The sequence below is a fragment of the Carassius auratus genome, chromosome 31 (assembly GCF_003368295.1).
Source record: "Carassius auratus strain Wakin chromosome 31, ASM336829v1, whole genome shotgun sequence".
NCBI lineage: Eukaryota > Metazoa > Chordata > Actinopteri > Cypriniformes > Cyprinidae > Carassius > Carassius auratus.
Genome location: NC_039273.1, coordinates 11,379,490 through 11,392,997, shown reverse-complemented (window position 1 = coordinate 11,392,997; position 13,508 = coordinate 11,379,490). Strand labels below are relative to the sequence as shown.

At 32.5% G+C, this 13,508-nt stretch overlaps 1 protein-coding gene across 3 annotated transcripts in view; it reads left to right on the top strand.

Moving 5' to 3' along the window:
• LOC113050547 (neuronal growth regulator 1-like) overlaps window positions 1–13,508 on the top strand; it is a 105,198-nt gene that overhangs the window by 66,544 nt on the left and 25,146 nt on the right. The window contains exons 7-8 of one of the 3 annotated variants that reach the window (XM_026213585.1): window positions 3,787–3,828; window positions 7,263–7,304. The exons of 1 other annotated variant lie outside the window; for it this stretch is intronic. In XM_026213585.1, the coding sequence (XP_026069370.1) occupies window positions 3,787–3,828; window positions 7,263–7,304 (84 nt within the window). The remainder of the gene's footprint in view (window positions 1–3,786; window positions 3,829–7,262; window positions 7,305–13,508) is intronic. One more of the 3 variants, XM_026213586.1, reaches the window with a different exon arrangement.

Genomic DNA, 13,508 nt, shown 5'->3' with positions numbered 1-13,508 from the left:
ATTCAAGGATACAGCCAAAGTTTTTCTTCATCAGCACTGTGCATTGTGGTTCTGAAGATTAGAGAATATTAGCCCATTGAAAAAATTCATTTTTAAATCAAGTTTTAAAATCCATCATTAAGAGGTTGTCGTCAAATAAATGAATACAAGCACAGCTCTCCTTTTTAATTCTTTTCTCACAGTCTCAGAGTGGTCTAACAATGCACCGAAGATAGCGCTCCACTCGTATCTGTGCAATTTACGTTTCTGTGAATTGTATAGAAGCTGGATGTTCCTTTCTTTGTAAAGAGAAAAGGGAAAAATGTGATGTTATTATACTGTAGAATGAAATGCAATTCCTCCCACCATGATGATGTTTTTTTTCCTTGCGAGTGAGAACAGAGGTCATCCAGCGTACAAATCAATCTGCTTTTATGTGGATGCAATGCAAGCTACTCCATTGCTCTGTACAGTACCTGAATATTACACGTCATGCAATACTGTCATATAAGGACTGAGAGCTCCACATGTAAAGTAATTTCACAAATCACATTGTGGTGTTCATCTGATATTAACCGAGGCAGAGGAAATCTAAGAACTGCATGAAGACCATCAAAAGCAAAGACTATGATGAGTAACATGATCTTTGTTTTAGAAGAACTAAATGTTCAGCATAAATATAACTATGATAATCTAACCAGAATGTGAGGTAATCATAAACCATTTAAATATAGTGTTAGATTGATTTATATGAATTTTCACAAAATTAAAGTTAGTGGACTTGTTTGCTGTACCAAGGAGGCAACAGTGGTGCATAATTGTGCATAAAATAACTGTAATCGTATGTAGGAAACATAAAATGCTAGCTATGAAATAAACCTTAGCAAGACAACCATCATAGCAAAAATATCCATCCATCCATTTTCGTCTAAATAGCAAAAATATTTAAAATGCAATTCCAATACAGAATAAATTCTGATTTGAAATGTGGAGGAAAAAACATTTATGGATGGGGAAAATAAAATTACTGAATTTTCCTGTTATATACAGTATGTATATATATATATATATATATATATATATATATATATATATATATATATATATATATATATATATATATATATATACTGTTGGACATTGTTAATGAACAAAGTAGATAAACTAGTGAAAGTTTGTTCCACAGAGCCAAAGCTACCCACAGATGAACAAACAAACCAATGATATATGTATTTATGTAAATATATGAATAAATACAAGGATTATTTTTATTAAATCTTTACAAAACCTTTGTGTTTGCCTCTTTTTTAAATTTACTTCTATACCCTTTCTCTGATTTACTGTGAAATGTCAGTTTATTCCCAAAGCATGCAGAGCTGACAGTGGTGATGATTGCTCCAGGTTGCATGCCTGTGCGCTTAACATGAACGGCAGCTGAAAGCGGTCACACACATCGCCTGTTTTTTGGCTTCACGCACACTGTCTCAACCCTGCCCCTGAACCTGCAAACAGTAATGATATGAACTGTCTCTAGGCACTGTGATTTCAACTCAATTTAGCAAAGGGCTTACCAGAGAGAAGCCTCTGTTGAGGTCATTACAACTCTTAATCACAAAGTCACTCTTACTGTACGGATTCACTGTGATGTTGATTTGAACAATAAGAGAGAAAACACAGATGCTGACATTTTTTTTCTTATTCAGTTCATCACTACTGTCACAACGGATTTTAGAAGGCAAGGATAATTCTTTTGACAAATGTCCAGATGTTTATTTTTTCCTCTTAAAAAAAAAAAAAAAAAACTTTACACAACCACTTATACTACTGTTCTTCATATTAATATGTTGTTCATGTGATTTTATTGATAAAGGTTCATTATATTTGATGAAGTTGAACCGAAGAACAACAAACTACGAAAAAAGGTTTTTAGTATTTAAATGGCATTGCATAAGACAACAAAATATGAAACAAATTTGATTTTTTTAATAGCACAAATACCTTTTTAAATAAAACATTTCACAAAAGGATGTTTTCTTGTTTTTTAATTATAAATAATAGATAGACTCTTCAAAATTAAGGACACTTTCTGGTGGCATGAAAGGATACTCAAAAAAAATGTGTATCGTTTATTCATTGTTCCAAAACTTTTATGCAATTCTTTTCTCTCTATAACACAAAAGAATAGATTTTGTCCAAATAACATTGGATCCCAATGACTTTTATATTCCAAAAAAATAACAATTCTGACATTTACTCACCCTCAGCCTCATGTCCTTTCAGACCTGTATGGCATTTTTGCGGCATAAAAGGAGATACATTTTGAGGAATGTGATTTTTATTTTCTTTATCCATACATTTTTAGTTCGGAATTATACATTCGGTAACATTAGATACCAACATTTTTCAACATATCTTCTTTTGTATTGTAAGGTTTGGAATAACTTGAGGGTTATTAAATGATGACAGAATTCTTTTGAACTGTCCCATTAATGTGCAGTCATGCTAGAGTTTGTTCATTCACTTCCATTCAAAGTCATGTGAACGTGGGAGACTGGAAACAGACACATGCAGAGAGTTTCACCTTTCAGTGTGTGCCAAAGTTTAAGTTTGGTGATCTCTGATTTACAAGTTCACATAACAGAAAGGTGTTTGACCAGTAGAGCATCTAAACAGATTTACTGACCTCTTGGTTTAATATAAAGAATAGGAATTGTAAAGCTGCATGTTGTGCATTGTTGCAGGAAAGTAGAGTTAATGGCATATTTTAACAATATATATATATATATATATATATATATAAATATATATATATATATATATATATATATATATATATATATATATATATATACACACACACACACACACACACACAAACACATATTGGTTACTCTACAAGGCCACTTGTATGGACTCACGAGAAACTATTTCACACATCTACTCAAAATGACCTTGAGACCAGGTGGTTAACAGTAACGGTTAGGAAAAATGAAGTTAGCCTCTTTTGTTTGCTGATGCCACTTGGTTTAATATTTTGTATCTAATGCAAAGGCAACTTAACCTTTTTAAGTGTTCAAATAGTTTTGCTTTGGCTATTGTGGACGGATTCATTTTCTATTTTTTTTTATATTTTGCTCTTTTATGTACATGTATCACCAGATGGAAAATCAGAAGACATTAATATTTCTGTATATCTCCACCAGATCTAGACGTATCCCCCCAGTTAAGTTTTAATTACCATCAGTTAAGTAACTCACTGGAAAAGATTGAGCCTATATTGAGATTAAAAATGGATTGACATTAAAGTCCTGCTTTTCACATTACCCAAAAAGGGAGCTCTGGCAATTGAGAGAATGTGATATCTATTAATAATATGAAAACTATATTACATGGTCATAATTAAATGACTGTCTGCTAGGTGCAAATTTAATTTCATGTGTTAATTGAGCTGAGCTTCATTCCGGTCCGTTGAATTGAGTGATGCACAGAAGCTTCTAATTTGGAGCATCAAAGATCAGCGATCATAATATGATTTGAAACCGACTCCGATGAAAACCCTCTGAACATAAAGAACAAACAAAACCTGATTGAACATTACGTTGTGATCATTATGATCAAGCTCAGCAGGAATTGTTTTATTTCGTGGTGTAAGGGCTCTTTTGTTGCCTGCTGACCACAGAAGCAAAAATTTCCACAACCCTTTTTCAAGTCTTTAGATGTTTTTGTTCTCTTTTCCTTTATTTTGGGTCTTCATTATGTTAATAATATATAAATGTCCTCTTTTCCCTCTCCCTTCTTTTCCTGTAGCAATTATTGAGCCCACAACAACTAGTGCTGTCTCAAGTCCAGGTCAGTATATATCACATGCTGTACGCAGCTCAGTAAGGGATCCAAAATGCTGCACTAACCAAAAATGACCTCTTCTTCATTGCAATTTCTCCTTCTCTTGATTGGCCAGGATGCCTGCTGGCGTTCAGCTTTGTGTGTTGTCACTTTATTTTTTATTTATTAATTTTTTTCTAGGGCTGTCAATCAGTTATTTTTAAATCATATAAATTAAATTACACTTCAATTAATTCATCCTTAATCAGTGTTTGCTGAGAAAGGAGTTTTAGCCATGCTTCAGCTTCAAAAAATGTCATTTAGAACCTAAAAATTAATTTGCATTTGCAATACTTAATACATTGTTTACTTATTTACATAATGTTTTGCATATTTTAATATGCTATCCGGTCTGGTATTTGTTTTGATAAAACTAAACATATTTCGAAGTATGTGTTTTTTGTTAACATTTATGGTTGTTAAAATCAGTCGAATCCTTGGCTCATTCTAAATGGACTTGCTATAAACTCACTCATCAGTTCTCTCATTACGAGTCGTACAAGTGTTTATCTGTTTATTTATTTATTTCTAAGTTTTGGTTCCGAAAACGGTTATGGTGCGACACATGACCAAGCACTGTGAGCAGCCTTGCGCCAGTGTTCTGATGATTCGGCGTTTCTTGTAAAGGATGTCACAAACTGAATAACAGAAACACCACCCTGCCTCTTTAATTACTGAGCACATTGTTTCCAATGACGCGCACGCCACAGACGCGCCGCGCCGCATTGTTTCTTTAACTGCCGAACACATGTTTCCCATGACTGTTCGTTAAACAGCAAAACGTTATTGATGGTGTAAAAAACATCAACTTTGAAGCACATGCTGATTGATGGACTAGCGTTACTCAATATTGCTTACTATCTTCCAGCAACACTACATTCAGTGAAGGTAAAATAGTAAAAAAAAATTAATAATAATTCAAATGGAACCTGAAAATTTGTATACTGTAATATGTTGAATTTTAACATTGCCAACCTTTAAATTAAGTTGACAGTATGTAATAAACAGTATTGAGTAGTTGAGTTGAGTATTGTGCATTTTTCCATTACCGCTATTTTTCTATTATAGTTGATTAAGGATTTTAATGGAACCAGAATTGGAACTGGAACCGGAACCCGAAAACTTTGAACAATTCCCAACCCTACTCAAGAACCATCTAGACTGATTCAGTTTGGTTCTTAAACAAATCAGTTGAATCATTTAAAGATCCAAACCAAAAGATTTTTAATTTGTTAACAAATTAGACAAATTAACCATTTAAAAATGTGTTAGGGCATTACTTTTGTTTCTTTAAATGCATATTTTATTTAATTGTTTATCACTTTCAATTAAAAATGGACATCAATTGACAGCCCTTATATTTTCACTTTATTTATTTGTGTTCTTTGTGGGATTTTTTTTTTCTTTAACTTGTGGCATTGCACAGTACAGCACTGACACCCCTGTGAGCAGGCACTGTGGCGTTATGGTGGGCACTGTCATGTGTGGCACTCGGGCTTTCCTAAACGCTGACTGCTTCTCTCTGGCTTCCTCATTCTCTGCTTTAGTGCGGGCTGCATGAAGGGCGGGATATTGATATTACGCCTCCTCGACTTCTCTCTTTTATTTGTTGTCTGCCATTTTCTCTCCTCCTGAGCAGCAACTGATTCCGCCGCATCTGAACGTCTCTCACTATCTATGGCGTCGCTATGTTATCATTGTTGTGCTCCTTACTGAAATCACAGACCATGGTAATCTCTTGCTGGGGGAGCCTGGGATATTTGTGTGTGTGTGGGGGGGGGGTTGTTCCTATGTGTAATAAAGGGATAGTTCACCCAAAAATTTTAATTCTGCCATTATTTACTCACCTTCAGGTTGTCTCAAACACATATTACTTTTTTGTTATTGTATCATAAAAATAACAAGTTTATGGAATTGTACTGGTCGCTGTTGGATATATTTTGCGGATATTTTTTCAGATATTTAATTTTGAATGGTCTTTTCTTCTATTTTTATATTTAGATTACTTTTGGCATCATGGCATTTTAACTTCAAAAACACTAATAATTTACACTAATAACTATTTTTCAAAAACACTAAGCATTTAATAACACTGTGTTAAAGTGACTCTCTAACATAAATCTCAAAATGAATATCCATTTTTTATACTGTACATTATAATGTGATTTAATTAACTTTTAGCATTAAACACAACTGTTTTTTGTGTTTTGTTTTTAATTTATTTATAACATAGAATTTTAATATTTCTTATTTTAATAGCAACAGTTATTGGAGCAAAACATGAAAATAACTATTGGCTTAATGTTATTGAAAACTTAACTGTTTTGTTTCTTTTTGTGTCCTGTTTTAAAAAATGTCTTTATTTTTGAAAATGCCATAATACACTTTACACAAAAATAATAATAATTAAAAATTAAATTTTCTAATATTTTATTTCCAATTATTTTAGTCAAAAGGATGCCAAATACAGTAAATATAACCTCAATTGTTGTGCTTGTTACGTTAGTTCATTACGTTGATATCATTGGCCACCCTGCTCTTTAAGACATTGCCTTCAAAAAACCATATCTTTCTACCACTAAGTCTTTTGTGCTAAATTGCAAGTCATCTGAAGCCAACAATAGCTTTGTGTGTGGAACAGTGTAAAGACAACGAATCAGTTGATCCAGTTCACAAAAACTGGCTGAATTAAAAATCTGTTTGTGTCCAGAATGACCAGTAGATTCCTCAGAATATCTACTTTTGTGTTTTTTATTATTATTTATTTATTTTTGGTTGAACTATTCTTTTAAAACATGACTTTTAAAAGCCAGTGTGAAAATGTAATCCCTCAAAAGGGATACATTATTTCCCCTAATGCTTTCTCTTTAGCACATAAACTCTGACATATATGGACACAATGCACACACTAACAATGTGTGTGTGATGTGTTGTATTGCATGACTGTTTTTAGTAACCACAATGAGTTTCATTCAGCTTTACAGATCTTGTTGCATTTTCATACTCACTTTTACAGATATGCCACTGTATTAGAATGTATATCATTTTGTATGGAATGAATATAATTAGCCATGTGGTCCTCTCACTGCCATACTGTAGTTTAGACCTAGTGTGTAGCCCTTAACTTTCATTTGATGCAACGCTTGCAGAACAAATGACAATTTCATGGTCCACTGCAATAGCGGCAGTATCAATCGCTGAGATAAACTGTCTCGACGTCCCACTGTTCTTGTTGTGTTCCAAGTTCCAAATTGTATTTCTAGTTAATTTTGTGCTGTCCTAGTTGAGAGAGCTGGCCGAGAGAGGATAGTTTGAATTCCTCGCAACAGGTGCACTACTTATTTGACCAAGAATATAAATGAATGAATACATGCTAATTATGTTTTGACATCTCTTTACAGGAGGTTTGGATTATGGGTATTCAGAAAGAAGCAATACATACGGTATGCAAACGCAATGATGTAAAGAAATTTATATGAGCATGTATAAGGGGAGACCGAGGCTAGTTGTCACGCAGGGAATTGAACTGGTTGTAGAGACAAGGTTATTTATTTGTAAATGTCAGGTGTTGCATGACTTTTGTATGTTGTAATTTTTTAAATTACAATATTTATCGACCATTTTGTTGTCATAATTGTTTTATTGATTGAATTGAGCTTTTAAAAACTATGTTATGCTTTATAATGACAGGTTCTGTTGTGACAAGGTACAGCCTCTGCTATAGTTGCATGTTGTCACAACATGTAATATTATTCTACACAATATATATATATATATATATATATATATATATATATATATATATATATATATATATATTTATTTATTTATTTATTTATTATTATTATTATTATTATTATTATTATTATTATTATTATGGACAATAGCGGTGTAATTTAATTTAGATTTAATAGCTTTTTGTAGTCAAGACAAAAATTTTGTTTTGACTATAAGCCCCAGTCTCTCCTACGAATAAAATTAAAACATTGCACAACAGCTATTAAATCCATTCTTTACTTTTTTACTGTATGTGTGAGATATTTCATATATGCTAGAATGGAAACAGGAAGAGATGTTTTTACAGATTTTTACAGAACAGATGCTTGTCGATACCTACTCATAGTTATTTTGCATGATTTTGAAACATTTTGGCCTTTCTTTACACATTTACAACTGCTAAAAATGGCTATAAATGACTGTGACAATCAATCCTTAGTTCACACACAGTGTGCGCTTTTCTCAAAAAACACTGTCAGTACTTTTGTGTTTCACTGCATGTTTGCTGAAATAGCTACATTCAGACATGCCTTTGATTCCACTGGAAATCATCCTGTCTTTTGGTAATAGTTCAGATAGCTTCCACAAAATGTTAGATTTAGGAAGCATTTGAGCTATTGGGATTCATACAAGATTTATTCGGTGAAATCGAGTGTGTTTCATGAAAAAATAAAAAAACATATATATATATAGAGAGAGAGAGAGAGAGAGAGAGAGCTCAAACCACAACATTGAATCCACAATCACATGGACAAGTTATTCTTTAGATAAAGTGCAAACTTAAATGATTGGATCATTTTGTTTCTGTACCCTGTTGGTATATAACGTAATCTTATAATTACTCGTTTTAGATAATTAATTCTGAGCACTTTTAATTAATTGTGTACCATATTGATTTAAAAAGAAAAAAGAGGGAGAAAAATGTAATATATTCCATTCTTTATCAACAGTTTAAAATGCATTTACCTTTAGCAGACGCGTTTATCCAAAGCGACTTACATTCAGGCGATTTATATATATATATATATATATCAATCCATGACCATTTGCACTGTTAACACAATGCTCTACCACTGAGCCACAGGAACAATGTGTAATTTAATGTAATTTAATTTAATTTAATTTATTTTAACTTTACATTCCTCCAGGGTTTCCCAAAATGGGCTTTATGAAAGAACTGCAGGAGGTTTTTGAGTTGTTGAAAAGCTATAATTATTGAAATAAAATAAAAATTGATAATCAAAACAAATATTTGAACACTAACTGTATATATATATATATATATATATATATATATATATATATATATATATATATATATATATATATATATATATGTAGGGAGGTTTTAAATATTTTCATCCAGACTTTTGTCCATATCAGTAATTAGTGAAGATCACTGGATATGAAGACATTTCACGGCTGTATATCAGCTGTTTCTAGTAACTTGAAATTTGACTGGTGTTTCTTTCCCCAAATTAATTTGCATGACATTTACATGGTCATTTTACATATTTTGAATATACAGTAGTCAAAGCTATGGTATGAAACCCTGTAGGATTTTTAGAAAGAACATTTAAAAAGAGAAAACATATATCAAGAAATTACAAATAATTTACTGCCATTGTGTGAATAATATGAAATCATGTTATCCATAAAATAAAATAAAAAACTGTAATATAATTTAATTACAAGTACTTAATTTTTCTAACCTGACTGCATAATCCTGATTACTTACATGTAATCAGTTACTGTCCAGCACTGACTGTCCTGCACATGTTCATAACATCATTCCTGGTTGAGAGATCATTCAAGAAAATATGCAAAATGAAATATTGAAAAATTATTTAAATATTTTAGATTAAAATTTCCATAGAGAGTTTTTTGAGGATCTCAATTTGACACTTTGTCCACATTTAATTGTCTTCTCTTGATCCCATTCTTCAAACCTACAAATGAGCTTAGTTACAGGGCTTAATCATGTTTAAGAGCATAACTATAGCTCTGATATTCTGCCCAACTGTGTCTCGTTCAGCATATCAACAAATGAGGTTATTAGTTGGATGTCATTAGTTTGACATTGCTTATTTTCCGTCCTCTGAGACTCACATCCCTAATTTTTGGTGTCTATAAACAAAGCAATTACCGGTGTCATCAGTTCAGGATACTAGCTTTTTTTTGTTCTTTCAGCATCGCAAATGAAACTTTCACTTTCTGTCTCCAATTTGAATTAATCTGGCAAACTTGATGGAATAGTGTTGTCAGTTTTTTTCTTGTGTTACAATGCTGCGTACTGAATCCTTGCAGTGGACTCTAAGCATATGGGAAAACATATGCCAAGCGTGCATGGTGCATGAATACTGATTATTATTGCAATCACAGGACCTTTTGACCAAAATGAGCATCAGCGTGAGAGAGCGCTATTGCCTATGTACATGTGCTTGCTTAGAATGGAGATGTGTTTATGATTAGGTTGTTTACCTCGTATATTGTCTGCAATGAAATAGTGAGGATAGAATATTTTTCTAATCCACTTTAAGGTTTTATTTTTTGTTGTTTGTTGCCTGTATGTTCATGTCAGGGCTATGTTTTCAAAATAAATGCACTCTTTCATTTCATTTCTAGTAAATTTTTCTGTTTTATTTCATTAAAATATGCTATTTAAAATAACAGATTTTCTAATTTTAACTGGAACTGGAACTGAATTTTCAGCAGCGATTACTCCAGTCTTCAGTGTCATATGATTCTTCAGAAATTTGCTTATAATATATATATACAAACATGTTATCATCAAAGTTGAAAAGACTGAAGAGAAGTTGAAATTAGTGCTGCCTTATATATATACTGTGTGTATATATATATATATATATATATATATATATATATATATATATATATATATATATATATATATATATATATATATATATTAGGGCTGTCAAATGATTTAAATTTTTAATCAAATTAATCAGAATTTTCAGTGAATTAATCAGGATTAATCACTATTTGCAATTACACCTGAATCCTAACCATTTTTTTTTCTGAAATGCATACCAAAAGATAAATAACAGGACACAGATACATGATTTTCATGTATTGATTCATCAATATGTGGTTCTTTTTTTCTGAATTTCAAAAGTTTAACATTTACTTAGATCAAATTTACCTGAGCACTAGGTATCAAACCATGCCATTTAACTACTGATAGTGTAAGAGTTTTAGGTGAACCAGTGGTTAAATATAGCCACATATCTATGAAATAATGCATAGAGAAACTCAAAAGAATGAACTCAGAAACACAAACATGCGCCCTCTGCACTCTGGGCACTCTTGTTTTTGGGAGAAGTACATTTGCTCTGCCACAATACTTTAGGATCGATATTTTCACGTTCTGAAGGCTTCAAGTGCCAGTAAAACCAATTAAAAATGCATATGCTTTTCCAAACAGCTGTAATTTTCGCTGCATTGCATGTAGGCGCTCTGCGCATGCGCAGTGTGAAACACAGGACGCTATAACAGGAAGAAGCTCCAGCGTATCAACTACCAAAGTCGTCTCTGTTTATCGAGCTTGGCATGAATGTATTTGAGAGTAACTGGGGTAAAACCTTAAGCTTCTTCTGTGTTTTCGTCGCGGCGTTCGCCGCTGTTTTTTACTATCTTGAGAATTCAGAGATCATCGAGACTTTCATGACCTGAATAATTTGTCACACTGGGCATGCGAGAAATGCGTTAAAAAATTTGATGTAATTAACGACAAACAACTAATTAACGTTGTTAACGCGCTATTTTTGACAGCCCTAATATATATATATATATATATATATATATATATATATATATACATATGTATGTTTTCAGGAATTTTTGATTATAGTTCAAAAGCACAGCCTTTTTTAGAAATCTTTTGTAAAATTGTAAATGTCTTTGCTGAACAAAAGTATTAATTCCTTAAAAATAGATATATTACTGCCTTTTGGAAGATACTGTAGTGTATTATTTTATGTATTTAGGGCTCTTAAGATCAAATTAATCTACAGATTTTTACTTGTTTACTTACTTTAATACTCTTAAACTTTTTTTTTCTTAACTTAAAAATGCCTCTCAAGCACTAAAACTAAAGTCATTTATCCTCCCATTATATCTCTCCCTTACAGAAATGTTCTATTTTTGTGAAAAGGCCCCACACATGTCGAGTTTCCTATATAGTGTGTCAGATTCGAATAGAACATTTTATATGAGACCTTTACTTACAGCCATTAAAGCATTTTGTAATCACCTACTCATCTTCATGTAGCATGTATGATGGGTTACGAAAAGGAGTTATTGAATAGACAAAAGAGTACCATGATTGTCAGTGAATAACATTTTACATTTTAATCTGCTCCTCACACAAAACTATCATACAGCTCAGATGATCTGGAGCTCATGAGTAACATGATACTTACTGGTACTTTTTGGAGAGTGTGATTAGATAATGACAGTTTTCATTTTTGAATAATCTGTCCCTTTATTTTAAAATAGCTATATTAATAGTTTATTTTAAATTGTAATAATATTACTATGCAATAAGGCTGTTTATACTGTGTTTTTTTTATTATTATTAATTACAGTAATACCCTTGGTGAGACTTTTTTCAAAAAATATGTATATATATTTTATCATACTGACCCTAAACTTTGAACAGAAATGTCTCTGTGTGTATACATCCAAGTATTCTGGAAAAAATCAAGTGAAATTGTTAGACCTGGTATGCCCCACGTGAATGGCTGTAATAAGAGTCCACTGAAGACAAGTGTTGTGAGAACCCAAATGCATTTTATTATATCCCAAAAGTGAACAGATAAACAAAAGAATCTTGGCTTGCCTTGACTAGGGAAAATAAGAACATAGAGATGGACACAACACACCAACAGTAGTTGCAGGCAACATAACGGCTGTATATACCAAAAGATAGGAGAACACGACAAAAACAACCAATGAGAGAGTAGACAGAAAGCGGAATTGAAGACCACATGACAAGACAATGAACCAATGAAAGCATGACACATGAACTAAAGGAATGCAAGACGAACAAAGGAAACACATGACATGAAGCAAAATTACAAATTACAAAATTACATAAATTATGCTTCAGGCACATACTCCAGGCTTGCCGTTGAATTTGGAATTATATTTGGTATTAAAATTCACCTTGTCGCTCCAAGGTTCAATATTATATTAATTGTTTAATATTCGATTATATGTTCAGAATTTTTAGCTTACCACATATTCGTCTTTTTTATTTGTTTAATCCTTCAGACTTGCAGTCTCCTGGCATCCTGTGTACTCTCTCAGAATGGACGGCATAGTGGCCTATTGGGATATAATCCTGTTTAGCGAATCTTTCAGGTGCACTTATCAGATTTATGCTGCATCAGGAAGGAGCGGGATCAATGGAGGGAGAGACCCCTTGTAAAGATGTGATGTGGTGCTACCTGACCTTCATTTTGCTTCTCATTATAAAAAAAAACACCACCATTTCTGGTTGTGGATGATAAGCGCGTGGCATGTCATAAATCTTTCTTGACCTCTAGATTCTAAACAGGCAAGGATTGAGCAATATTGCTTGCATTCAATATGGTCCAACTGGAGTCTCATGTGTGCTTTTGTGAAAGACATCCCCAGTATAAATGATCCTGTGTTTACATGAGCCCTCAGAATAGCTCAAAAATCAATACTGTGCCCAGTTCTGCATACTGATGTGCTTAGCTTTGATCTCGCATTCAGGGGCATACAGTGAATCGGTTTAATTGTACATCACAGAAAAGCCTTCGGCTGTGTTTCACTACACTGAATGTTGCTTTCCTTTTGGTGCTTATGCACCAATGGAT